The sequence below is a fragment of the Ciconia boyciana genome, chromosome 19, assembly GCF_034638445.1.
Source record: "Ciconia boyciana chromosome 19, ASM3463844v1, whole genome shotgun sequence".
Lineage (NCBI taxonomy): Eukaryota > Metazoa > Chordata > Aves > Ciconiiformes > Ciconiidae > Ciconia > Ciconia boyciana.
This window is the reverse complement of record NC_132952.1, coordinates 5593916-5621629: the sequence shown is the minus strand read 5'-3', so window position 1 is coordinate 5621629 and position 27714 is coordinate 5593916. Positions and strand designations below refer to the sequence as shown.

The 27714-nt window shown below is 55.3% G+C and overlaps 1 protein-coding gene across 1 annotated transcript; it reads right to left on the bottom strand.

The window, feature by feature from the left end:
* Positions 1-1084: 1084 nt before the first annotated feature.
* PLEKHN1 (pleckstrin homology domain containing N1) lies at positions 1085-27714 on the bottom strand. Its single transcript, XM_072883996.1, has 16 exons — positions 27599-27714; positions 25804-25903; positions 19857-20003; positions 19398-19478; positions 17866-17953; positions 14345-14469; positions 12714-12863; positions 12234-12314; positions 7796-7865; positions 7141-7295; positions 6288-6482; positions 5493-5744; positions 4753-4905; positions 3777-3989; positions 3469-3517; positions 1085-3048 (listed from the first exon to the last, which is right to left on the bottom strand). Exons 1-16 carry the CDS (start codon positions 27676-27678, stop codon positions 2855-2857), a joined length of 2133 nt encoding a protein of 710 aa, XP_072740097.1. The 5' UTR covers positions 27679-27714; the 3' UTR covers positions 1085-2854.

Below are 27714 nucleotides of genomic sequence, written 5' to 3'. Positions count from 1 at the left end.
CCGTCACCGATCAACGTGATCGCACACCGCAGCTTGGCAGCGCTGCTCACCGGGGGACAGATACACCGTCCTTCTGCGGCCAACACACCTACCTCTTGCCTGTTTTTTCAGTTTCTGGAGCACCTCTGGCCGCAGCACAGACACCTGCCATCTTTCCGAGCGTTAGCACCTTCCAGCAGCCACTGCTGCGGGTTGCTGTTTGCACCGAGCAGCGTGCTTGCGAGGGCAAGCCCTCTGCCTGCCCTGCTGCTCCCAGCCCTAAGCGATTACTGAACTTTAAACCGAGGGCCATATCCAGTTCCTCACTGGTCTTCTCTGCAGAATAACTCTGCAGAGGCAGCCAGGACACCTGGTTTTCTGCCCAGAGCAGATGCAGGGACAGAAGTGGCCTACAGGCAGCTGGATGCAGTCCTGAGGACGGTATTTCCTTGCCAAGCAAGCCCCTGCTGTGGCCAGCTCCCCTTCCCAACCGGCTTTGTTAGAAAAGGGCTGCCATGAAGTGAGGTCAGACCGACAAAAGGGCAAAGGCAGAGCCAAACCCTGCAGCAGCCAAATCTGGCAGCCCGCGCAGGGCTCAGCCCCGTGTCTGGCCCTAGCCCTAGGGCTGGCCAGCGCGTCCCACGCGCTCCCCCCAGGTTCCCCCAGGCTGGAGAGCAGACAGCACAGGCCATCCCGACTCGCAGCACGGCACGGGCATTCCCAGCCGCACAAATGCACGGAGCCATTTGGAGTCACCGACTGATTTTTACAGAACACCTTTCCAAGACCCCCAGAACACAGGGCTGAAGCAAAGTCTGATTAGCTTTGGCATTAAACCTCTGGCCAGGTCTCGTTGCCTGACAAACGCAGGGGAGACTTTGCTCTAGGATTAGGTGTTTACAAGTGCCTGACCTGAACGAGAGACAGTCAGCACTCTGGAAATCCTCCTGGATCCAGGGACCCAAAGTCCTGAAGGGAGGAAGACTTTTGGAAAGGACAGCAGCAACGGACAAGAATTCACCTCCATTAAACCAGATGATGGCAAAGAAAGAGGGAAGAAGAGTATTCCAGAAGAATGTGTATTGCAATTGCCCAGTCTCACAGAAACCCACCAGGGAACTTTTACAGCAATAGGGAGGGGCTTTTCCCTTTCGATACATTGCAGATATCACTGTTGAAACCCAATTAAAAAGATCATGGTGACCATCTTCAAAGTCAACGTGTTCAGAGGAGCTCATGAGCATGGCTGCCTCCCAGCATACTACGTGCTGCTGATGTTCCCTAGTGCGATTTTGTTCTGAATAAATAGATCCTTTGGGGGTTAACTTATTAGATACAAATCGTCCCAAAATGAAAGTAAACCTGAAACAAAACGATAACAGCTAGAAGACCCAAACCAACACACACATGAATGTGCAGACAGCTGCCCATTCTACAGTACTGAACGTCATCCACAGCTAGAAAATTAAATAGATCTTCAACTCTGCCACATTTACACGTTAAATACATATAATCCACTCAAACCTTACATGTAAACTTTGTTGGATACCTTCGGAAAAAAAAAACAAACAATGTAATACGTAGATATTCAAGTACAAAGAGCTCCTGGATTGTTTTGTTTGCACCAGTGAAAGAATGAAAATAGAGATTTTGTTAATATGTTTGGTTTGCAGCCTCTTTAGGGAACAAAGGTTAAGAATTTAGAGCCTCAAGTAAAAACATCTGGATTTGCTGCTGACCTTATATGTGCTAAAGGATCTGGCCTAAGAGGCTGGACAATGATAGCACTGAGACTCTGTCCCCTGTTGTTTGTGCCCTGGTCTTGCTGCTGCCCTGGAGGGGGGAAGAGAGAGGGTGCAGCCCACGCTGGCATTGCTCTGATCACTGGAGTGTTAAGGCTGTACTGGAGTTTGGCTTGTAGTGAATTTCCCTCCTTCCCTCCCTGCCTGGATATTCACAGGCAGCATTCAGTGCAAGTCCAGTAACGTACAGAGGGGTGGGAGGAAAGGATGCAGTCCCGTAAGAGGGATCTAGGGCATCCTCTCCAGGGAAGACCTTGGTAAACACAAGCCACTTGGCATATCTGCTGGCAGCACATTTCTTGATTCCATCTGCCAAGGTGTCAGGCTCATAATATCACAGGTCACCACCACGGTTTGGAGCCAGCACTGGCAGGAAAGAATTTTTTGCATAAAGTGAAAAGAACATCCCATTCTGCCCAGATCTGGATTTTTTTCTCCATCTCTGTCAGATAACTCTGATCTTGCAGGAAGACGATCCTACAAGCACAGCTATCGCTTCCAACCTTATATACCACGACGGGGCACGTCTCATGCATCTTTGCAGACTTCAGAGCTCAATGGGGGAAGGTTTGGCTTCAAAGCTATTCTCAGGGATCAGTGGACCCTCAAAGTGACCAGCCTGAGGGCTCTGGTAAAAAGGGAAATGATCAAACTAACCCAGCCAACAACCAGCCTTTTTCTTTGGCCTTTGAGTGACTGCTCCATCTGAACACCCAGTCCCTTTTATCTGAGGGAGCCTGACCAGCTTTTTGTTCTTCCTTTTATTTTCAGGGGGGCAATGCTGTTCCCTGCCAGGGCTCCCCGAGCCAGGGCAGCTGCAGACCGTGCTCCTTAGCACGGCACGCACGCTGCTCCTCCGGGTCCGCAGAGGCTGTCGCTTCTGTGCTTTACCCCCATCCTCAGATTTAGGGGAGAAGTTTGGAACTCTGGACCTGCCAGGATGTGGGAACCAGCCTTTCGCAGAGCAGAGCCCTTCCCTTTGCTTTGTATGCCCCAGGCTCCTCACCCTGGAGGGAAGCCCAGTGAGAAAAGGGCGCGGGGGCTTTTCTGTGCCTGGCTGTAGAGGCTTTCCCTCAGGCTTGGTAAAACTGCTGGCTGGGAGATGGGGAGGCGTGCGGGGTGCCCGGCTCCTTCGCCTCGGCTTCCCACAGGTTGTCATAGCTGAAGTCGCTCTGGAAGCTCTGGAGCTCGGCATAGTCATGGTAGGCTGCGGAGTCGCGGCGTGGGCAGCTGGCCTCTGGCAGGTCGTAAGTGCCAAAGTTCCCATCTGCAGAAAACCAGACCAAAGCGCTCAGAGAGCTCTTGAGCAACCCAGTGGCTGCCTTCTCCTTCGCCAGCAGAGAGAACGCACGAGGGTCAGCAAAATCACAGTCCAGAGGCGACTAGATCTGAGCAAAGCGGCGGAAGCTGCAAGTGTGCCACAGAACAAACCCCAAGCCCCCACGTGTGACGGGTGGGCAGAGCTGGTGGGCAGCGAGTGGAAGCCAAAGCAACGGCCTCCACCAGACGCACGCAGGCGAGGGGCAGGGTGACAGACTCGGTCCCACCACGGGGAAGCAGGAGGAAGGAAGGGCATGCACGAGCCCCCACGCGCCTTCTCAGCCCTGCTTTCAGTGACACTTATGGAGACAGACACGGGCGAGGCGGGGTGGGCTGCAGCACCCAAGCAACCTCCCAAGAGTCTCACCTGGTGGCTGCGACGAAGGGCCCAGATGTTCCTCTCGCAGAGAAGAGACCTGAAAAGAAAGAGATGCACTGATGAGGATGACTTAGCACTGCAGTCCTGGGATACTGCGCACCAGGAATCAGCCCTCTGTTGGGTCCCCCATCCCTGCTCCCCACGATGCACCCCATCACAGAGCAAAGGGCTCCAAGCCCTGCAGTGACTGACCACTCTTCCAGCCCGGAGAAAGGCAAGCCGGGACCCCTGCACCCCCCTGTATTCCCCCGCAGCCTGCACAGCGTGGGGCACTAGGGCTGCATTTAAAAACTCACATCTTCCAGATAAGAAGCATCAGCAAGAGGCTGCAGCTGAAGACGGCATGAGGTGCCGGACGTGCTGTAGCTCGGAGCCGCAGGCAGCTCCCTGCAGTGACTGCTGGGCAGGGGCTGGCAGTTCCTCTTCTGCAGAGAGAGATGCTGGGGTACCGGGACAGCGGGGCATCCGTCCGCCTGTGCTGAGCCCATCTGTCCGTGACACTGCAGGAACTTAACCAAAACAAACCCCAGATTTGATCCCCGCTATGGAGAGTTGGGCAACACTGACCTGCTGCTTCCCACCTGTAAGCCAGCCCTGCTGTGAACAGACTTAGGCAAACCAAGGTTTTCTGCCTACCTTGCAAATTCTACTACATTCCAGTCCTGAAGGCCTTAGATGGGAAATGAAGAATGGCTACGGGTCCCTCGCAATGACCCACAGAGGTAGTGGAAGTTGGCCAGACGTGGAGGTAGTAGGATGAAACCTACTGGCAGCTCAGGGGACGAGGCAGGACAGAGAGCAGTTAGGAAGAACCCTCCGAGGGAAGGGAGGACTTCAGCCACAGACTCAGAAATAGTCTTTTCCCAAGAGATGCGCAAAACTAGAAATGTAGCCTTTAATAGGCACTCAGTTATCACAGCTGGAATTTTTGGGGGTGGATAAAGTGGTTTCTGTGTCTGACTCATCTCTAGTTTCTGTAGACTGGATCGCATCTCAGTCTCTGCCTTTGTTTTGCGGTTTCTGGCTCTTCCTGGGATTGTTGTGATGCTGGCATCCAGTGATAAGACAGGGGAAACCTGTAACCCTCTGACTCTATCCCGGCTTGAAAAAAGAAGTATGCAGTGCCCTGCCCCACCCCAAAATGCAGGCCTCGCGTTTCCACATCCCGCTCAGGCAGACAGCAGGAAAAGAAATGGCCCGAGGCACGATTTCTGGAGCCAAAAGCCTGTGTGCTGAGTCAGGGCAGTAACCAGCAGCAAACGCGCGGGGTACCTCTTCCAAGAAGCTGGAGCCTGCCACGCTGCGACTGCTGGGGGAGCTGGGCGTATAGGGGTCAGCGTACAAGGGGGAGCGGGGTACGGCCGGCTTCTCCAGGGAGCTGGAAGCTGTCGAGGGCTGACTTCCCACCAAGCTCCATCTGCTCAGCTAAAAGGCAGAAATGAAACAGGAACGTGAGATGCTGTTCCCTACTTGCAATTCATCCCCAGGAGGGATCGGAGTGGGGAATCTCCCTGCAATTCAAGTCCCCAGATGCTGCTCAGCCGTGAGGGACGGCGAGGCTGACTGCCGGCTGTAGCCCTCTGTGCTAACGAGGGGACTTCCCTGGGCGTAAGGCAGATGCGCACTCATTGAGGCTGAGGGGAGGAGGGAAACGTGGCATCACACGCTAAACCGGTGATGGCCACATGCTGGAAAGCCCTCAGAAGAAGAGGCTGTGTCCTATGAAGTAATAACACGCCTACTTGCAGAGCACTGGTGCTCGTGTTGCCTCCGGAATTAGTGCCCAGCGTCTCAGGGCTCCAAGAGACGCTGCTCCATTTGCTGTGTTTAACCTCACCTCCCATGGGCCATTTTCAAATGGAAACGGGTTTCATGTCTGCCCTAGAGCACCTGCCGAGGCAGCTATTCCTGCAAGCGGCACTGTAAGGAATACGCGAACCGTGCGCCAGTTCCTCTGCTGCTCGACCCTTCCCAGGCAGGAGGGCAGCCCCACCGCGTCCCAGCCCCCTTACATTGCTCAGGTCCAGGGGAGCTGCAGGGTGATGCTGCGAGCCGCGCGCGGAGTACGGCTCGTTGTACACTGAGGACAGGAGCTCGCCATTGGGGCTTTCGGGAATGAGGCTGCAGATGGTCCTCTCTGTGTCCTGGCCGGGCAGCTGCTGGCCACAAGGCCCACATTTGCCCTTGGACTTCCTGGCGCTGCCCCCCCTCCGCAGGTCCTGCGCGGGCAGCCCCGTGCTTGGCCAGCTGGCCTGTGCCAGGCACTGAAACGAGAAGACAGACCCCGGAGCTGGCTCTCCTCAGGCCAGCCCCGGGTACACAGACCCCGCTGCAGCCAAGGCAAGGCACTCCCCTGCTAGGGCTGCCGCTGCAGGCACCGCGCTGCGCTCGTGCATCCGCGTGGTCCTGCAGCCGGGCCCGGGCCCCACGCGCACAGACCCGTGGACGTACGAATGCTGCACAGGGCCAGAGCAAAGCCCTGCCGAGCCCATCACCTCCACCCACCCACGGGCTTTTACTTTGGGATTTCCTGACCCTTGAACAGTCCCATTTGCCCTTTTGCAATCTGTACAAACAATCCTTATGCAGAGTGGAGTATTGGGGTGGGAGCCTTCAGCAGCCTTTTCCTTTATCAGCAATGACAAAGCTGAGCCAGGAGAAATACAGGCTCCGGGCATGGATTTGCTGTGCCGCCTCGCAAACACGGACCACCCCAGCGCAGCCCCTCTGGGCACCTGGCTAGACCGCTCCGCTCAAAGGCCGTGTCTGTCCCCACGCGCGTCCCAGGCTTTTGGGGGTTCACTTACGTGGAGAGGCTGGGAATAGCCAGGGGAGTGGGGGTCTTCAAGCACCCTGCTCTCGGGCATCAGCACGAAGGACTGTCCATCAGGGAGAGAGCCGCTGTTCTGGGAGAGGTGCGTTAAGGTGGCCACTCTCCCTCCCGACGCCCAGGAGTTTGTACGGCCGTCAGAAGTGAGCGACCCTCTCCCGCTGCTGGCAAACTAGACGGGGGAGAAGAACAGCACGTAGGAAGAGCCCTCTGCCTGGCTGCAGGCACATCCCTCCCCAGCCCCATCTCCCGCCTGAGCGTCGCTGGGCCAGCCCAGCCCAGCCCAGCCCAGCCCAGCCCAGCGTGCCCACACGCCGGGGTCAGAGCTGGGCCTGGGCTATGCCCGCATGGCGAGCAGCTGCCCATGCGGCCGTGCCCGGTGCGGCGGGGTCTGCTGCCCTCTAGGGCTGAGTGGGTGGCTGAGCCCGGCTTGCAGGGGTGACGGGGCGAACGACGGGGGCTGGCAGCAGGGTGAAGGGTGCCCAGGCACCCTGACCCCATCCTGGCTGCAGTGCTGGCAGGGTGGGTCTCCCCTTCCTTGCAAGACCCTGCTAATGTCCTTGTGCCAATGCCTCACTGCACAACACTGTCACAGTCTATGGCCAGGGGTCTGCTTTTGAAGGAACGTAACGTAACACATGCCTATATAATGTAATATAGGGCTTCAAAAGAATTTGCAGGGACCAGCAACTTCATGACAGCCTTCGAGCAGGGAACTTGAAGCAAAGCCTGTTGTGTCACAAGAGTACTCACACGTGGCCAGAGGCAGGACAGACGGGAGTCCTGGGAGACATCTATTGATGACCATGCAAACCCACAACATCTGTTACCTGGCTGGGGTGTGGCGGCTTTGATCCCGAGAAACTCTCTGATCCAGAGAGGGAGGAGTCGGCGTTTCGAAACTGGGCTGTTTTGAGACAGTAGAGCCACTCCTGGTAATCATCATAGCTGCGGCAGATCACCCGGATCGAATTGATTAGTCGGCCTGTAAAAACATCACGCACTGCCGTTACTGGCCTCGACGGACACTCTGTGTCGCTTCCTTCAGGAACCCGCGGGAACCCCCTCGCTCCATCCCTCCCCACGTCCTCCCAGGGTCTGGAGATCCCGACACCGGTGCAGGGACAACGGGAACGCTCTGCCTTCGGTGCTGACCATTTGCACCTGGCTGAACGTAGGACAGGGGCAAACACGGGCCAGATCTAAATGAGGGGGAACCTGTGCAGCCGCGCTGTGGCAAGCGCACCCCTGGGTGCAAGCGCTGCCGCTGGCTCACAGCCTCTCCCTGCCAGCAAAGCCAGGCTCTGCAGCACAGCCAGGGCACACACAGTCCGAGATTTCCAAGCAGTTCATTTCACAGAGCTTGGCTGCCGGCGTGAGTGAGCACAGCCAGGAAGATGGCCACAGCAGCTTAGCGAAACCAGCCCGACCCCAGAGACCTCCGTGGCTGCTGCCAGCACACCCCGCGGCATGCTGGACACGCACCTTCTATTAAAAAGGAGGTTTTCTCGTTCTCTTCAAAAAGCACTTGGATGGCGTTGAGTGGCAGCTCGCCCTGTCAGAGAGAGAAGCAGGCTTAGGACCTTAGGCACAGCTGAGCGCAGCTCACAGTCCGTGCCGTACGGCAGACGGGCAGAGTGGGGAGGACGACGGGGCTGCCCCTGCCCGCCTGAGGGCTGGAGCCTCTGCAGGCACCTGGCTGGCGAAACTCCGCTTCTACAGGGGCTTTCCCGTCAGGGAAGCCAAGAGGCTTTAGGAGCCTACTGCAAAGTTTTGCCACGAGGACGAGGAGGGGAGCCCCCAGCGCAGGGCCAGCGGTGAGGACGGGGCGAGGCTGGCGGGAGCCTGGCTGCTCTCCGTGCGGCATGGGGAGAAGGTGCGACTCGGCCCCGCTGGCCATCCCCTCGGGGTCCTCTGCGGGGAAGGGGAAGCTCGGTGCCTAAATCCCCTAGGCTAGGTCTGCAGGAGACGAGAGGCACCCAAGCTGCTGCTCATCTGGGTGAGGACTTGGGTACCTCTGTACTCTCATAGGTGTGGGGCACAGGTACATTGGAGAACTCAGTCTCCAGCAGATTGGCTCAGCCTTGCCCCAGTCAATTCACCCTCCCCGCTCACACCTCCCTCTCCCACCACCAGCCTTATTGCAGGAACGAAGCCTCTGAAGCCAGCGTGACTGCACGAGCCATTTCTGTAAGCTTTGTTCTTACAAAGTCCTTCCTGAGATCTGAGCTCGGAAAAAACACTCCTTCCTTTCTAGTTCTGTTTTCAAAAGTTTCCCGTAGTTTAATGGCTGACTTCGCCAGAAAATTTTGCAAACTTGGTCCTGAACATGGTTTCAGTTGCTGGATTGGGACTTCCAGCCTTGCAAACAGGAATCCCCACAATCCATACCCTGCAAAGTCTTACAAAGACAGGGTTGAGCCCTGTAAATGCCAGCTGGTGAAACGTGAGCTCTTGTGCTACACGGCACAGTTGTGAATGCCACTCCTGCGACTGGAGGGGGTTTGCCCCTGGCAGGCGCTGCATCTATATTCCTCTTAGCAGGGAGCTGGGGCAGAGAAGCTAAAGCAGCCTATTCCCAGCCCCTGGAAAGACTGGAGTTAGAAGATACCACGCGCTATCGCCTCTAAGTGCAATAGTGCCTTTGCACGCACATCCACCGCTGTCCTCTCTGCCATAACCCGGCGTCCCTTGGTTGTCCCCACATCTGCCACTGGTGCTGGTCTGTGCCAGGCCCAGCTCTCCGGCGAGCTCTGTGGCACGGGCAGGAACAGGCAGCATCCAGACCTCCTCTGCTCCTGCAGCTGCCCCCCATCTCAGCCCAGCGTCAGAGCCCCGCTCTGCTGCCAGATGTCTTTTCCAACCGAAACGATTCTATGATTCTGTGATTCTAATGTCCTTTAAGTGTCACCGCTGTCAGTTTAATTCTCTGTGATGGGCAACCTGGCAGAAGGGCCAAGGGTTTGTCAACACTGAATTACGACCTAGGTCTCCTCTTTCTTTGGGGCTCCCCAAGCCGAATTTTCCTTACACAAGTGGAACAAGAACAGTCCTGGGAGAGCAGCTGAAGCAGATTTTACACTGGAACCATCTCACAGATGAGCTCATTGCTTTGCTTCTCATCTCTTTCTCTGAGCAGGGGGAAACTGAGTGACACACAGTTTCTTTGCTCCTTAAGTCCCTGGTCACCTCACCTGGATGTCACCCTAACCCCGTCTGTGGGCACGGAGCACTAGGCAGGGGCAGCTGGTGGCAACGGCCCTGGGAGCAGCTCCTGGCCAGGATGGCAAACACAGGGTCTGGGGAGCGCTCAGGAAACGAAGTTCCCACCTCATGCCGCTCTCCCCCATGCCCGGCAGCGGAGGAAGCACAGAACGCGGGAGCAAAGCCCTGTCATTTAGCCGCAGGTCCTCTCAAAAGGTGCTATCGGTTAGGACTCATTTGCCTAAGTTTACGGGCTGCAAAATAAGGCGTCTAGCAGAACCCCCTCATCATGTCCTCACTGCAAAGCTGTCCCAGCTGCACAGGCTCTGGGGAATGTGGCTGACGTGACAGCTTTGCCACAAGACAAACGTGGAGCCCAGCCGGGCGTCGTCCATGGTTTGTGCTGGCCAGCTGCCTCTCTGCAATAGCCTGTGGGCACACGCAGGCTTCTGCGGTATTTCTCCTGCACCGAAAGTGATTTATGGGGCTGAGCAGTACAGGAAGGCTGACCTTGGGAGGGAAAGCTCATGCAATGCTCCGTGACTTGTTTTCCCCTGCTGCTGTAAGAAATGGACTTTGACACTTCAGCTGGCGCGGGTGCCGCAAGGCTGCGTGCGGAGGGGGCCGGGGCCACCTGCTCCGGCTGCTCCTCAGCTCTCCGGCACATTCGAGCGAGCCCTCCTGCCACCGAGGACAACTGCGCAGGGCTTCCCCCAGGCGCGAGGTGCTCCGTCCTCCCCAAAGCAACGGGCCCCTGTCCGCGGGAGGGGGCTGAAACACCCGGGGGCTAGAGTCCCACCTAGGGAAGCGCAGCAGCTTCCCGCAAATAACATGCACATCGGCTGCAGAGAGCCCCTCCGTCCTCCCCCAGGCACGGCGTGAACCTGCCCCCCGCCAGCAGCTCCCCCCATCGCTGATTTACGCCTTGCCCAGGGCCTTTTCCCACCATTGGTGAGCCAGAGCCTGCTGCTTTGGGTGAGCCCCATCCCGGCAGGATCAGCCCCTGCCTTCCCCTTCCCTGTCCCACACACAAACTTGGCAGCGGCAGCTCCTGTGGTTTGTACGAAACTGAAGAACAAAAGGGCCAGGCTATTCCTTCACACACAAATTGTAGGGCTCAGCATCTGCTCGCAGGGAAGGGAAGTTAATTTGCAGAAGCCCTCTGAGAAGGCTCCTGTGCCCTGACATGTCTGTGGAAAATCAGGTTCCCACTGCAGTGTCACAGGCTGGTGAATCACCTCCTGCCTGCACTCGGCTACACAGAGCCCTGCCATTACCCCAGCGAGCGAGACGCCTGGGGACCAACACTCATGCACCGTGGGAAGGGAACATTGCACGGACAGGGCAGACAAATCTGGTTTAAGGTTTCAAAAGAGATGAGTTAATCTGAGAGCCCAGCCCAAGGCCCCCTTACGTGGTGCCCCATTCCCAGGAACTGCAAACAACACGTTCCCGAAAACAAGCTCCGTCTGAGGTGTGTCACACAAGCCACCAGTTGCTGGAAAACACCCTCCGCTGTTGCACTGGGGACGGAGGAGAGCTCTCGCTGGCATATGTCCCTCCTCACACCCTTCCCGTTGCAGGCACAGCCATCTCCTCTGGCCAGGGAGATGCTCTATGCGGGTCCTCCCAGGGGTACCCCTTGAATTAAAAGCAGCCTGCGTGGCTCGGGGCCTGAGGTGGACATGGTGAAATCATGTGAAGAAGGACCCCAGTGACTTCACACTGAATTTCACAAGCCCTCAATCCCTGCAGGGTTTTCTTGTCACTGGCTCCTCTCTCAGTGACCAAGAAGGATGCTGCTCCTCCGGAGGAGCAGCTCAGCTCTGCTCTGCCATGTGCCGGTGGTGCCGCATCTGCAGGTTCAGAGACAGTTCAGTGCTCTTTTTTGGCACATTTGTTCTAGCATGGGAAAACAGGGCCAGAAAGCACAGGGCTGTTTAATAGCCATTGCAATGATGTCTAAGATGGATGTTGGCAATCAAGTTTAAGGGCCATTCAGCCTGCCAGCAATGCAAATGCAGCTCCCAGGGCCCACAGTGCCGCTGCCCGTCTGTGCCGAGGCTCCCAGCATTGCTGCTACAAGCAAAGACACACCAGTGGACGAGAGAAGCTCTTTTCGCATCCCCTGGGGCACTCAGGCCTCCACGTCCTTGTTGACCCTTCCGCCGGCATGCCCAGACATTGCTCAGGGCCCTTGCTCCTCAGAGGGAGCCTCCACCAGCAGCCTCGCCTCTCTGCCCGCCAGCCAGCTAACTGCCTTTGCCCTTCCCCACGAGCATCAGATGTGCTGCCTGGATGCTGCCTGCTTTCAAGTGGTCCCACAGAGCAGGGCCTGGGAAGCCAAGCCCCGCGGGGGCACTCTCGGGGGCTGTTCCAGCTCCTGTCTCAAGCAAGCGAGCCAGGCTCTCCGCCAGCATAACCGCACAGAAACATGCCAGCCTCCCTCCTTCCAGAGACTCAGATTCCTTGGCAGTCAGCTCCTTTCCCCCCGGGCTTTTGTAGGAGAGCAAGGTGTTTCTCATGGGAAGATAGCTTGCAACATCCCTCTGCCTGCTCACCTGCCAGCTGGCAAGGGAGCAGCGTGGAGGGAAAGCCCTTGCCAACATGAGGAGCACAACGGAACCCAGGTGGAGGGGAGCAACAAGCCAAAGAAGTGCTGAAACAGACACTGTGGATGGGCGAGAGAGAGCAGGAAGGTGCTCCAAAATGACCTTACCTTAAAACAGAGGCTGTTGCGCTCTTCAGATACTATCACCAGTGTGGACGGGTAAAGCACCAACAGCCGGTCGTGCTGTTCCTTGGAAAGTAAAGAGGAAGAGGGTTCCCTGTGAACAGCCAGAGAGGGCTCAGATCTGGAGAGCCCCTTGCTCTGTCTCTCTGACAGCAGCCTGAGGCAAGGGCTCTGGAAACAGCTGAGCGGCTTCCCTGCGACCAGGCTCCGCCGGCGATTCCTGCCAGCTCCAGCTGCCAGCCCCATCCTGCAAATGCTCATGCACGTGCTGTCCCCAAGCACCACTGCTGGGCCACAGGAGCAGTAACAAACCTTTCTCCATTTACCGGGAAGCGGGTAAAAGGACCCTTCAGGGACCTGCTGGATCAGTGGCAGCAGGTAGGCAGGAGTCTGCGCTAGTCACTCCCTCCGTTGCCCTTCCTGAGCCATGCTGACAGGAGGTTGCTCCCCAGAGATGTGTCCTACCTGGAAAGGCAGATGCTGAAGCTTCACTTTGGAAACACAGAGGACATCGCCTAGGGATTCCCGCTGGGTCCCTCTCCACTCCTGGACAGGCATGTTCTGCACGGACCACCGCAGCTCCTCCTTCCCCATGGAGCTCTGCTTCCAGTCGTTCTAGGGACAGGAGCAGAACTGAGAAGCAGGGTAGACATGTCTTCCCCTAAGAGTTTAGCTAGTGATTGGCCCATCTCAGGACACTTTTCAAGTGTGGCAGAAGCAGGAAAGAGTACATAAATCTGTGCAGGAGCCAGTTTTCCAGCTGGGACTGAATAATCATACTTGGTACCTAGCATCATCTGTACGTTGCCTTTAAAACACCCCGCAGAGACTGGTCTGAAAGAGGCAACAGGTCTCTTGAACCTGGCCCTGTTTTCTAGGCCCCAGTCCCAGTCTCCTCCTCCAAATATTCTGTAAACTCTGGACACAAGAAATATTTTGTAAACTCTGGATAATTGCACAAGCGGCCAAACATGTGAGAAATTCTCTGAACCAGACCCACACCTCCGACCCTTCAGAGGCTGTGGTGGTGGCACGTCTGGGTCGCAGGTCTCCCTTTCAGCACACATGCCCCGCCAGACCCTCTTGCAAAGCCTTTCTTTTTGCACCCTTCCCTCGCAGGAGACCGCACAAAAGGCAAGCTCCAAAATTAGAAGCTGTGTGCGCACAGGCACGCAGCAGAAATGCAGCGAGCTGTTGTCAGGTCTCAGCAGTACAGAACACCTTTGGGGTTGCCATTCAGACTGAAATCCCCCACTCGCTCGGGCGCTGGTTGCACAGACCTAAGACCCTAAGGCCATCTGAACACAAATATACGGTTCCTCCACAGGCAAAGGAGTTCCCAAGCAAGAACGTGTCTGTCAAGCGTGGGTAATTAGCGTGTCTATCCATGGTTATTTTAGGGGTGGTGGAATAACTAAAGGAAGCAGGAGCTGTGAGGCGTATTGCCCAGGGCCAGCTCTAGGCACTGGCAAACAGGCAGCAGGCAGCCGGGGCCACACGCAGGCCCTTGCCACGCCGCTGCCCCGGCCCAGGCCAGCGCGCTGGCAAGGCTGGTACGTGGTGCTGGCGGAGAGGGGTCAATTGCCACACGTCAGAAGGGCTGAATTACAGACGGTGCACGGCCCCGGCAGCTGCTGGAAGGGGTATGAGTGGCCCCAAAACCCCCATGCACCACGCCTGAGGGGCAGCTCCCCGACTGATGTAGGGAAGCACTCAAGCAGCTGGCCCGGAAAAGGGGGATTGGGCCAGGAGGTAACCCCGCACCTCCTCCCGACATTTTGAAAGAGCAGCAAGCACAGCAAGGAGCATTTGGAAGTGGACCCAGAGCCCCTCTCCCTTTCCATCCCCAGCCCCGCAAGCTCTCCAGCCCAGAGGAGGCACCCAGAGCCCCGTGGGGCACTCAGGAAGAGGAAGGTGTTAGGTGAGTGCCTAGAAGTGTGGCGAAAATGGCTGAGAGAGGCTGGCTGCAGAGGTTATCCCTCCCACCGAACGGCAGGAGCAGTGCAGCACCCAGCCCACTGGCCCAGCTTCCCCGGTCGTTGAGCTCTGAGCCCACAGCACGGGAAACGGCTGCTCACCTCACCCGAGGCACTAACCTGAGAGAGGAAGGGCAAGCCAAGGCTTCCTCCATTTAGCTGGATCTGTTTCTCCAGGTGATAAAGCCACTGCTTCAGCTCTGACTCAGTAGGGCAGAACACGATAAGGGGATTCAGCAGAGGACCTAGGTATGCGGGACACAAGATGAGCTGAGCAGATAGGGGCACCAATTGCAGCATCAACAAGCAATCAGCCGGCCAGAGCTGTTATGCTCAGCACATCACACCACGGGCTGCCTGGGAGCGCGTCGCTCTGCTGACATCGTGCTCCAGTCCCTCCCGTCACTACCTCGAGCACGTTGCCTCACTTCACGGGGAGCAACCCGGCAGGGACTGCTCCAGCCCCTCCTCACCGCCTCCTCGCGCAGCCACATCTAGCTCTGACCACCAGTCACTCTTCAATCCAAAACCAGGCCAAGAACAGAAATCAAAGACAGCACAAAAGTCAAGCGTGAGATCAACAGACAGATTTCAGCTTTACAAGTCCCCAGCAGTTTGTGAAAAGCATCTCTGCAGGCAGAGACTATCACAACGTGCTGCTGCAGACAGCCTAACTCAATGCAAAAGTTTCGTGCTCTTTCTTAGTTTCACTTTGGCACTCAATATGTAGAACATCAGGTAGCCTTCTGACACTGCTTATTTATTGCTTCACCAAATATAATCTGTGCCAGACAAGCTGAAGCTGCTCTCAGACATACTCTTGAAGGGAGGAAGAGCCCTAGATCTTGTTGATGTTAATGTTTCCGGCTATCATTTGCTTAGTAGCACGAGCAAAAAAGTCTCACGCACCCTCTGCTACTCACTACAGACATAACCTAGTGACGTTAATAATAATTTCTGGCAGGCTGCAGGATGTATGTTATGATTAATAATTTACCGGTGATCTCATATTAAACCATAGTTGGTGCATGCTCAGTAAGATCTGGCTTTGCGGGACTTAGAAGTATTCAGATAAGCAAGTGCACTGGATAAGCACGATACTTTGCCCTTCTGTGGAGTCTTTCATCCTGTAATTCCCGCATCATTTATGAGCAACAGTTAATTAAGACGTTGAAACACCTCTGTCTGTCAGGAAATGCACTAATACAAACAAAGGAGAGGTGGGGAAACTGAGGCAGAGACTCCCTGAGTGACTTTCCATAAGTCACTCCATTCAGACCCAGTACAGTAATTAGGCATCAAGCATTACTGGCCATCCAGGGGTCTATGTACCTTTGTGGCTCCGGAGCTCTTTTCTCTCCTCTTGCCTGGGTTTCCCTGTCTTTGCAATGGAGATAAAGTGATTCCCTACTTTATAGAGTTGCTAGGAGGGTATAAAGGTGCTGATGTTATTTAGATATTCTGGCAGCTCTGAATGCTTCTCTGGGCGTCCAGGCCCTTATACAAACAGCGGGAACCTTTCTGGTAGGGCATGACCCTTAGCATGGCACTGCTTGCTCTGCTACCTGCTCTAAGGCCAGCCTGTCAGACGTATCCTGAGGGCTGTTCACGTCGCCACATCTAAACAGGGCCCCAAAGGAAGAGAAAATGAGAAGAGAAACTCCTGCCTAAGCCTGAAGCCTGAGACATGCCTGAAGCTCGTGCAAGGAGCTGCTGGGGAGGCCGTGAAGCAGAGCCTGAAAGGCTGCTGCTAATTCAGTTGCTGCCATTTCCCTCAGCCCCAAGGGCATGTTTGTGGCAGGGCCATGACACAGCCATGCTGAGCAACTTGTGCCAGCCCTCGTGCTCTTTTCTTCTGCCCTGTCCTTCCTCTTTCCTTGTGAACGCTTCCAGAGGAACACTGGAAGCAAGAAAGCCCCTTCCTGGAGCAGCAGCAGTTTATTCCCACCCAAATCTCTCTGTCTGGAGACACTACAAAGCTGCAACATTTGCAGTGAGGCGGAGGTCACTCAAGGTGCTCAACGACTTCATCAGCATCAGAGGCTGCGCAAGAGATGGACCACAAAGCCGAGCTGATGGCCAGCCGCCATCCACTTCCCCATGCCAGCGCACCGAGGGAGGGCTCTGCACGCTGCCAGGCTTCATCCTCACACTCCACCTCCACACTTCCAATGATCGTGCCGGCATCTTCTGACGTACTGAACTACCCTAGAAAGCGCAGTTCATGGGGAACTACCGATGCCACAGGATTTCACAAGAGAATGGATGCGTGTCTTTCGTGTCTCAGAGTCATGAGACAAAAGACTTCCACTCTGATCCTGTGTGGGGCCATGGACAAGGCTCTTAGCCTCTCTTTGCCTTGATTTCTCCCCCTCTAGAAAAATAAAACTGCTCCCCTGACCTCCTGGCAATCCTAAATATCCCTACCTCCCTGGTTTCTTCATGTCACTGCTTCCTGATATATACAGCGCTCTCTGCCAGAAAGGCTTTGGTTTGTTCTTTCCCTAAGCAGGACACAAACCTAACAAAGCTTGAGGCAATTTTCCACCCAGCCCCACTCCTGCGTGGTTTAATACAAGCAGAACAAGTCCACCCACCCCAGTGCAGACGCCCCTGACAGGTCACGCCAGGGAGAAGTTTTCCTTCATTTTACAGGCTCCCAAAAAGGGTTGGAGAGCCCTGCCTAGTACAGGGCAACAAGACCGCAGCTCAGCAGGCTTAAAATTGATGGGTTGTTTGTACCAGCTCCTTTTTATAATTTATGTCATTTTTTTGCTTGAGTGGCCATTGTATAACTTTCTCTCTAACAGGGGACACCGGAGGACATAGACAGTGGGCCTAGGACACAAATGAGCTTTCTTGGCTCTGTATCGTTACTGGGTTATTTACTTACTTCTCTGTACTGCATGCTTTAACTACTACTCTTGGGGGCTTGCGACTGCTGTAATTCAGCAATGACTAAGCCCAAAGAAGCCTCCAGCCAAGCTGCAGACAGATTGTTATCCCAGGAAAACTTTTCTAAAGCAAGATCACTCAGAGAACAGTTTAAAAAGCTTGTGGGGGGAGAAGTGCTGGTGAGGGAAGAGTTGGTGAAGTGACATTGGGTCCTGATAGCACCAGCCTGGCATTATTGGTAGAGGCAAGTCGCCTCTCGGCACTGTTGCCCGTCCTGTGCACTTGAGCAGTGCCACACAGCAGCACGCGCAGCGTTGTTCACGTGCCTGCTTGGAGTCGCTCCCTGGCCTCGGGGTTTATATGGCAACGAGAGGTGGGAGAAGGAGTTGTATTCCCTTCCTTCGTTCAAATGTGGTGCACGAAGAGCAAATGACTGGGCAGAGGTGGGAACTGTCACCGTGTGTCCCCATGTAACCAGTCGGAGCACAGGACCATCCTTCCTCTGCGCTCCCTACCCAGTCCCCTCCCTGCCTGCAGGCGTGGGCATAACTGCCCAGGTGTTTAGGAGCAGGGAAGCCTTGGAGGGAAAGATTGCAAATGCTGGGAGGAAGAGCTTGAGCTCTTTGCAACCTCTTTCCACAGCGTGGTTCTTCTCTGGGACTAGGTCAGAGCAAGACGAAGAGCAGAGACAGTCGTGATTCATACACCCTCTGTTCTCTGTTCAAAGGCAACGAAGAGGCACCAACCTGCAATGCGGAAAGCGTGATCCTCCTGCCCAGTACTCTTCCCGTTCTCAATTTCACACACATTCAGCTCTTTCAAAGGCAGCAGTCCCTGCATAAGAAGAACACACCATTATTTTGGGGGGCAGCCCACAGGCAGGCTCTGCAATGAATGTCCCTTTGCCGTAGGAGACTGGAAGTCCAGACTCAGCAGCAGCAGGCTGCTGCGGCTCACAGTGTTAGACTGCAAAATGTTGCTCTGAGGGGAAACATTTGGGACTTTGACCCCACACACTCCGCAGAGGAAGCAGGTTCAGCAGCTCCCTGGGCTCCGTGGGGCCAGTACTGCAGTAATCAGCTGCCATGCTGGCAAGAACACTTTCTTTATATTCCAAGTCTTTCAGTTTTAAGAGAAACCTCAGAAAAACATTGCTGGTTTAACACAAGAAAGCCAGAAGATGGAAATGACCATAAAGCAAAATTGAGCTGTCCAGTTTCTGTACTCCAGTTCATCAGAGTCCCACTGCAATGAAGCACAGGAACAGATGACGAGTTTGTGCTTTCTAAACAAGGACTGCAAAAGATGCTAATTGCCGCAATGTCCAGGGGCCAGTACTGGCACATTAATTCCTTTTAGTTCCTCTAGAATTAATAATCTAAGGAACTGTTTATAAAGTAGATCGGAGATTTTGTAATATTGTTTGTATTCTGACATGTGTCTTTCCAGTTGAAGGCTAGCTTGCTGGATGACTCGAGATTGTATTGGCATATTGCATTACGCTCAAGTCACCTAGAAGAAAATAAATCCTTTCTAAAAGGAACAAATTTTATGAACATCTACAAAACAGCCATGCTCAGTTTTAGTTACGCACTCACGTAGAGGGAGAGCACATTCAGGGCTTCCTGGATGTTCGGCTGTGATTTTTTGGCTGCATGTGCAAAACAGCCTATTGTTTGTGATTCACCAGCATCATCAGGTTAAAAGATTGATGAATGGTTTGCTAGGATAGCTCCCCAAGGCTGCCCTCAGGTTTTTCTTTCCACCCTCTCCCACATGCCTCTTTCTCTGTCCTGCAGATGAAGGACTCCCCCTTGGTTCAGAAGCCAGGGCCAAGTCCACCATCGGCACCGAGGCCAGTGGGATTTTGCGCGATAGGAGCTCTGACCCTTACCAAGGCACGGCTCTCTGTGCTTGGTGCTCAACAAAAAGATAAGTCGTGGTAGCCTAAACACCTCCCACCCCTGGTCCTGCCTGCCAGCCCCGCACAAGCCCCTCTCCCACCTCTATGGGGTCCTTTCTCTCTCCCCACAGACAAGGCCAAGGACCCAGGTGAAAATGAGGTTTTCTGGGTACAGTCCTTAAGAAGAAATGCTCTCTTCCCCCAGGAGCTTGGCATCCACGGGAAGGGACTTGCTGAGATCACCTAGAGGAGGCCACTGGCAGCCCCAGGAGCTGTGCCCCTGCCCTGTCCCGTCCCATCCACCCAGTGCCCCCAGCCTGGCCATACTGCCCGACTCCCCAGCGCTTGCCCCAGCATCTCCAGGAGATGCCCTACCTGGTAGGTGAGTCCATTGGAGCCCGCAGACTGGAAGTACAGGTAAGACTGGAACAGCTCCAAGAAGCAGTCATTCACCTCCTGCAGAAAAGACACATTTTGGGGTTTGTGTCAGGATGCCTTCCTCCTCCCAGCTTCCCTCTGCATCTCAGACTGATCTGTGCACAGAAAAGCCAGCGGTCGCTTATCCAAGGGCCACCACTGCATCTCTGCTGGTGGATCTGCTGCCAGCCCAGCAGCTGAGCACGGAAGCACAGCCCAGGTCCCCGTTGGGACGGGAGCCGGTGGGCACCAGCCGGCACCCATGCACCGCGTGGCAGCAGAAGTCCCTGGGCCATGCAGTAGCCCAAGGAAGTCTCCATGAGTCACATTTCCCAGAATTACTCTTTACTTCCCAGTCCTGCAGGATCACTCCTCGCCTGGGAAGAGAAACGCCCACAAAGGGGTGCCACACCTTACCTGGCAGTGCTGAAACTTAAACTTGACCTTGGAGTAATAGATCATTTTCCCCAGGTTCCTGACAACCGTTTTCCTTCGTCCCTTCTTGAACAGGCTGGGGAACCTCTGGTCCAAGTTTTCTTTCTGGTTTTCCTGGTTCTGAATATTCTGTACCAAGGATCCAGGAAAAACGAATCAGAGTCAGTGTGAGGTGGGGGTCTGATGTCTGGAAGAGATGTTCCCAGAACATCTTCCCAGAAGGGCTTCCTCGGAAAGGCGCCCTGGGCAGGCGCTTGGGCCGGGCTGTTTGTTGTTGGGTCTCTATGCCAGCACGGAGCCGGGGTTCGGTTACTGCTGGGAGGCTGTCCTCCCTCGGCAGGGAGAGACACTGACCTAAAGGGAGGTTTTCTGGGTTAGGAAAGAGGTGGTGCAGAAGCACATCCTACATTTAGGGTCTCCCAACTCCACGGACGACCTCCTGCCATCCTAATCAAATTCACTGGAACAAAGATCGATCAAGGCTAAGCAAACACAGCTTGCCTTCCACTGGGGTTAGTGGAAAGGTTTTCTTTGCTCTAGTTCCACCTGGATCCCTCAGCTCTCCCATCTGCTCAGACCCCTCAGTTTCTCTCGGTGCAGTTCTGCTCTTTCAGGTGCCCAGACGCTTGTGAGGCAGAGTCCCACAGCCACAGAAGCAGCTGCAAGGCACTGAGTCGTCAAGCTGCTCAGTGTCAGTGCGAGAAGCTAAGGGCAGCCAGCAAGCACTGTGGGAGAGCAAGGGCTGACGTGCGAGGGAGCTAGAACTCGGGGCAGGGGGTTCCCTTATTTCCTGCATTCTGGTTATCCAGAAATTCTTCTTTCCGTGCAACGGTGCAAACCCATACCCCCACGGCACTGCACTGCTCACAGCCCGCGGCTGCTGTTGCACTGCCTGGATACTGCAGAAATCCCAGGGGTGAAAAGCTCTCCCCGCAGTTTCTCTGGGAAGAATGGGGTTTTTTTCTGGGGGTTGGCTGATGTCCTTGGGGTGAAGGGAAGGGCTGCATCCCAGCGAGGCCACGGACACCACCGATTCCCCCCAGGTCTACACCCCACTTGCATATCTGAGTCTTAAACGTCAGCTTTGTTAGACACGTCACAGACTCTGGGATATTCATTCCCAAGCAAAAGAGAAAGGTAGGTGGGAGATGCAAGGTTTGCCCTGCTGCTCAGTCGCCAGGCTGTGAGGCCACCTTGGTGGGAGCCCACTCGGAGCCCTGGTGGCTGCGTTTCCTGGGGATACTTCCAGCGAGGGCACGGCCGTGCTGGAGCTGGGAGGCAGGGTGTAGCGGTGGCATGTGGCTCCCCGGGGCTCGTACGCTTCTGTCCAAACAGCATTTCCAGGAATGAGCAGGGAGAGGGCTGCCGGGGCTCCGGAGGGATCGCGTGACAGCCCATCACCCCGCACAGCCAGGGGCTTCCAGCAGCCAGCGCTTGCTTCCCTGCCGCCCAACCTGTCTGGCCCGCGTGTGCCCGCTCCCCGTGCGCCGTGCCAAGGAGACAGCTGCGTAAGCCCCGTGATACATGAAGAGCCAGCAGAGCTAACCAGATCTGTCTTGCTGGGGCCTCCATGACTCACCCCTCCGGCATGAGATTAACCCCTCTCATAATCGTGCCAGGGACACCAGCGGTGCTCAGGCCAGAGGGGAGCTGGTGAACCCGTAACAGGAACCTGATGCTGCCGGGACCCTTTCACCTGCAGAGCTTGGGGTTGCTTCCAGGGCCTCACTGAATTTAGATAACTCTTTTTAGGACACAAGTTAACCCCTTCTCTGCTCAAAGTCTCCCTCCAGCTTTTCCAGCCGGTTCCATGCAGCACCCATGAACACGTACCCAGGTCGTCCGTCCCCTGGAGGTGGGAACCTGCTGGCTGCCAATTAATGGTCTCACTGAGAGGCAATTAAGCATAGGAAAAGATGACATTTGTGTTACAAGCGGCTGTCAGAACAAAGAGCAACTGATCACCTGACAGCTGTGGCAGCAAAAACAAAACACTGCTCGGATAAGGGCAGCAACCAGCAACAGGGAGGGGGAAGAGGATGAAGTAATGAAAATACGGACACAGCGATAAGCAGCAACGCCGGCTACCAGCTGCCTGGGCGATGCTGCTGCCTGGAACGTGACAGCCACATTCCCCAGTAATAAGTAAGACCCCAAGAAGCAAAAGCAATCTGGGAGCTGGGAATCCAGCAGTGGTTTTGGCAAAGAGTTCAGCCTACCCGCTAGCTTCCACAGGGATCCTCACGGGGTCGGGAGGGAAAGGGAGAACTTCCACTGCCACTCTTCACATGGCAAGAAACAAATTCAATGGAATACCTCTCCCAAGCAAGCATCTAGCATCCCCAGCTTGCAAGGGTTTGCAGCAAGAAAGACTGAGAAGACAGCTGGATTTAGTGGCTAAGCATGGGGGCATCTCCAAGACCACGGACAAAACGGGATCACGTCACTGAAATCTCCTGCCGCCCTTTCAGCTGCAGGCTCCCACGCAGCCGGCCCCGTCCGCCCGTGCCACACCAGTCTTTCAAGCTCCAGCAGTCTTATCACTCATGATCAGGTATTGCGGTTGCACAGGAAGAAGTGGGACTGTTCAGGTTTTTTGGGATTTTGTTTTTCTTTTACCAGGCAGATCTCTCCTGGTTTTTTCTAGCAATTTTATGTCCTTCACTGGGGTGCCACTGTTAAGCCCAAAATGAATACAACATTTGCGTATGTGCAAGGAGAACTGCCCTCACACCTTTCCACAGGTTCCTGCCCACATCTCAGGAGAGCAGCAGCAGGAAGCTGGACATCATTAAACCCGACAGCTAGCACAAGTCCTTGGCAGAAGCAAGCACAGCCTGTTTGTGCTGCACCGGGGCAGCAGTGACGCCCACCTCCTACCTGCTGCTTTTCATTCTAACACCGTCCAAGACGGTCACAACCACAATCCCCGTTTTTCCTGCTGAGGACCGGAAGGAAGAGCTGGGACTTGGCCTGCCCATGGGCCAGGGTCAGACCCCGGTTCCCAGGCAGCGTGCAGGCAATGGCACGGCCGAGCGGGCTGGCAGGCAGCATGAGCAGCCAAAGCGGCCACAGCTGCCACCTCCGATTCCGTGGTTTTCTCTGCGAGGCCACTTACACTGGGTGGTACAAAGGTGGCATCAGACACCATCATCCATCCTGCCCTGGCCACAGAGGGAGCCTGGGGGACTGGGCATGAGCTCCTCTGTTTTGTCCATCCCTAATTTCTATGGTTTCTCTGTCCCCCACTTGGAGAAGTAGGCTGACTAGCGCTAGTCAGCCTTCTCACTCAGAACAAAATCCCTTTGTAAGGTTGACGGTGCTTCCCATAAACTCCTGATCATCTGCTTAGGTACAGCAGCAATTTCCCAGGATGCGGACAACTTGCCTAAACCCAAGCTCTGGAGAAAATAGCTTCTGCTGGATCTCAGATGTCTCTGGGCTCAGACCCGCAAGTGCATCCCTGCCCTCTCTGAGACAGGTTTATAGCCACCAGCGTGGTCTGCATCTGGCCATCCCCCAAAAAGTGACACTGGGAACCCCATGATGTCCTGTGAGGGTTGGGGACCAGAGCTGTCACAGCCTCCTCCACAGGCATCACTTATCTCCCTGGCCTATGCACGCCCCAAAACCGTGGGGATGCCTCAGTGTGCAGCCAAAACGAAAGGGAACTAGCATTTATCATTCCTCTGAAATCCTCGCCAGCCAGCTGTTTACTCCCCTGGCTAGGTTGTGCTGGTGGCAAGCACTCTCCTCCCCCAGCCCCGTCCTGATTAGCACTGTTTCCGTTAGCTCAGCTCTCCCGTTGGGTTTGAGGCAGCGCAGATCATTGGAAACCTGGTTTCTCTCAGGGTTTGGCGAAGCAACGGGTCTCTGGCGGTGCAAGTGCCCTGACATGTTCTCTCACTCTCTCCCGCCGTCTCAGATGCCTCATCCTACAGGTAGAGCAAGTTAATAATTAACCTGCCTCAGCCCCTGCAGACCCCACTGACTCCCAGCTGAATCACTAACCCTGGCAGCAGGAAGAGCTCAGCCTTGCAAGGCTGGTGCCCCGGGGCTCTGAAAGCTGCTGTTTAATGATAAAAGAAGCAAAGGAGAAGCACGGCTCTTCTGGCACATCCTCCCCCCTCGCTTTTGCTTAGGCTTCGCAGAAGCCGTAACTTGGATGTGTGGGAAACAGGGCAGAAGGCTGGTGGGAGCACAAGGCGCTGGCTTTGTGTGCCAGCTGCCCGTGGCAGGGTCCAGAGGGGGCCTGGTTTCCAGGGATGTCACTTGCCCCAGTCCCAAACTGCCTGCCATGCCCAGTGGTTTGGTGACCCCATCTCCTCTGAGATTGCATCGGAAGAGTCCCGTGCTGACGGCTCCTCTCTAACCTGGCCCCGCAGCAGCTGGTCACCTCCCGCTCTCGGAGGCTTGTCCTGAAAAGACGGGAGTGGGAAAGGGACTAAGCCAAGGCTTTCTCCAGGCCACACAAGAAGCTTGTGGCTGAGCAGGGAGTTTGGATCCCATCTGCCCCAGGCGAGGGTAACATCTAAACAACTGCTCCACCCTCCTTCCTTCCCTGAAGAGATCCCACACTCTCTTGTGCTCCCGAATGAATAATCTCTCAGTGACCTTTTTTCTCTCAGCTCGCAGGATTCGTTTTCCAGGATCCGCTAACATGACAGCTCTCCCTGCTTCCCCAGGGGAAGTATCCAGGATCTGCGTGGGACCTGGTCCCATCAAGTGCCGCCCAATCCTTCTGGATGCCAGCTGAGTCCCCCAGGGAACCATGCCTGTGGCACGTGCCCGTTATTCTCACTCACAAATAATGGGCAGGACTGTGAAACGGTCCCAGTTCTGCTGTGCTTCCCACCTGTACAGTTCAGGACACATTGCCCTGAGAGGATGGAACTCACTCATGGCCACCTCACAAGCCAGAAGTATGATCCCCATCCTGCTCCCTTCTCAGGCTCACATGAGGAAAAGCAAAGGTCCTTTGGGTTGGAAAGGGCCAACCTGGGAGCAGCTGAAGGGAAAGGGACTGCAGGGACCCTGCTTGTGGGGAGCAGAGGTTTGAATCTCTGCAGGAACCCAAAGTACGTGAGCAGGGCTGCTCAGAACTGGGTCCTGCCGTACACCAAGCCCTTGACAAGCACCTCATCACCAGTGAAATACACCCAGCCAGCAGCTTGAAACCCCAGAGGTAATGTCCTGCTGATGACCTTCTCTGAAATCACCTCTGTCTAGCTGTGAGTCTCTGCCTCAGTTTCCCCTTCCCCATATCCACACAGCTTATTTGCCATGCAGCGAGGGAGATGCACGCACAGTACAGCCCAACAGGCCCCGAAGCTCAGTCCACATCCCTGACCCACCCAAAGGGACCGAGCAAACATACTGGGGTTCATCATTTCACCTCTACTTTCCCTGAGCAGTGCTGGGAAATGGGCCATATGGCCAGAAGGCTGGTACGTGCCTGGGACAGACCTGCCCTTCCTGATTACCTTCCCAAGGCTTATGGCGAATACACTGCCTGCTCCGTCTCATTCCAGCGTGGGAATGAATCATCCTACCTTTGAATGCTCACTCTGATTTTCCCTTCCTTCGCAGGCTACCCAGAAACAAAACAACCAAGAGCAAAGGGGCGTGTGAGATATTCCCACCGTGCTGCCCGCTTTGCTCTCAGCCCGACCCTCCCACCCCGTCACAGGTTTTGGCTGATGGCAGGTCCCCTCACCACCTGCATGGGGACCCTGGAGCAGCTAGCTCTGCTGCCGTGAAGGGCACAGGGCTCATCCTTTCCTGGGTGACCTGCATCTCCTTGAGACAGACCTGCTGCTACCCCCAGATCCAGACCCATCGTCCCTCTTCTGCACAGCGCTGTCCTTGGGGTGGGTGGGAATAATCTCTGGGAGCAGTGGGGAGGGAGGTTGGATGTGTTTGTACTTGCCTTTCCTGGAATATACTGCAGGATTTTGTCTGTGGTCGTATCTCTCTCCTGCCCTCCTTCTATACCAAAAAAGCTGGGCAGTTTTTTCTTGCCATTTTGTCTACAGAGGGGAGAAAAAAACCAAAACACACATGCAAACACAGATCTAGGCTGATGCACAGTGAATTCTTCCCAGAAATAAGGAAGCCAGAAAGCTAAGTAAGCAATTTGTCACGGGCTTTCTAATCATCCCAGCCCAGCAAAGGGCTGATAAACAGTGTGGGAGAATTGTAATGGGATTTGTGCTGCACTTGTTGGTGTTTCTTTGCTTTTTTACACGTCTTTGCATAACCAAATGATCAGCTAGGCTCATCTGTGTCTCCAAATCAGCGGAGGGACCAGATGTTCCATTGCAAAATACAAAGACCAAATCCAGTCCTGACAACTATTCCAAAGCCCCTGGCGTGGAGGTGCATATGTACACATACACCAACATATACTCACAAACAGGTTTTATTTCTGTCTTTGTGGCTTTCCTCTCTCTTTCCTTCCACTCCCAGCAAAGCCCCCAGCTTCTCCTTGCATGCACACCATTAACGACAGTTACCGATGCCATTTAAGCAGCACCGGGACTGCTTTGTTGGGACTTCCCAGCAGTTGCTCTCTCTTTCAACCAGATTGCAGCATTTAGTTCAGCAGAAACCAGGCTCACCTCCACGGAGAGCCACGAGCACGGGAAGCCGGGAGTCAGTGGGGGCAGGAGGTGCTCTGGGGCTTGGCTGCTCCACTGCAGCCACCTGATGTCAGCCCTCCAGGGTACAGATTCCCCAACCGATCCCCTCTCTTTTACCCCACAGTAGCTCCACAGACTCCTACAGGTTTACTCCCAATTTATGTCAGCACAGGAGACCAAGGGGACAGTTTCAGTGTCTCCTCTTTGATTAGAAACCCCTCAGCCTAGCAGAGTTTATGGGGTTTGACTCAAAGCCCAGCACGTACGCTGAACCCAACATAGATGGGACCGGCAGGTTTGTGAGCGATCACCCTGGTTCCTTTCCAGCCCAGCGCGCCCAGGACGGGGAGGGCTCTGCTTCGTATGTGCTTAGGTAACGGCAGCAGCACCGTCACTGCGCTGATGGGAGCACGGGCAGTGGGAAAGGCAGCGCGCGGGGAAGCTTGCTCTGCACCGCCGGGTAGGCTCTATTTTGGGACGGCCGTCCATCGCTGCGGTACCTGAACGCTGCCCTGGCCAGACCAGCACCAAAGTCCCCAGAGGATTTCATGGACATTTTCTGTTGTGTATTCCTTCAGGGTTACAAACGCAGGTCAAATCGTATGGGCAGAGTGTTGGGATTTGGGGCTTTTTCTCCAAAGTAAGAGGAGTGCGACTGTTGTTTTTTCACAACACAGCACCGCAGCTCTGGGTGTCGTGAATAAAAAATTGCAAGTCAAAACAAGGAGTGTCAGGCATTCTGCACCTTGCCCTGCCTGTCCCATAGAGGGGAGCTTTAATTTTCAAAGTGAAATGAAATAAATCGCGTTTCTCCTGGGGGCAGAGTCGCTGCGAGACTCCGCCGCAGAGCCCTAGGATTCCTTCCTAGGCACGCGTGGCGAGCTGATCGCGTTTGGCACTGCCCAGCACCCTGCGAAACCATGCAAAAGCCCGATTCTGCTGAGCGTGTAAATAACTCCTGGGTTTCCCGAGCGGGGCTCAGCCGCTAGCCCCGTTCTGCGTGGTTGCATCGCACGGGAGAAAGTCAGCAGGGCAGCCAGCACCACTGGAAAAGCAGTCCCAAGTAAAAACAAGCGTACTTACTCTTTCTTCAGCGAAGGCTTCCTTCTGAAAGAGCCTCTGAGCCCCCCGGGGGCCTGAGGCACACAAGTTATGTTCCCCATGCCGGCAGCGCCCAGCAGCAGCGGGGAGCCGGGAGG

Bases quoted from the DNA above. Each gene is read 5' to 3' on its own strand.
- PLEKHN1 (XM_072883996.1), bottom strand. From the start codon at position 27,678: ATGGGGAACATAACTTGTGTGCCTCAGGCCCCCGGGGGGCTCAGAGGC. The intron at 14,470-17,865 runs GTTGGTGCCTCT...CCGCATACCTAG, and splicing joins TCACGCTTTCCGCATTGCAG to GTCCTCTGCTGAATCCCCTT. The intron at 12,864-14,344 runs GTTAGTGCCTCG...TCCTGTCCCTAG, and splicing joins GCTTGCCCTTCCTCTCTCAG to AACGACTGGAAGCAGAGCTC.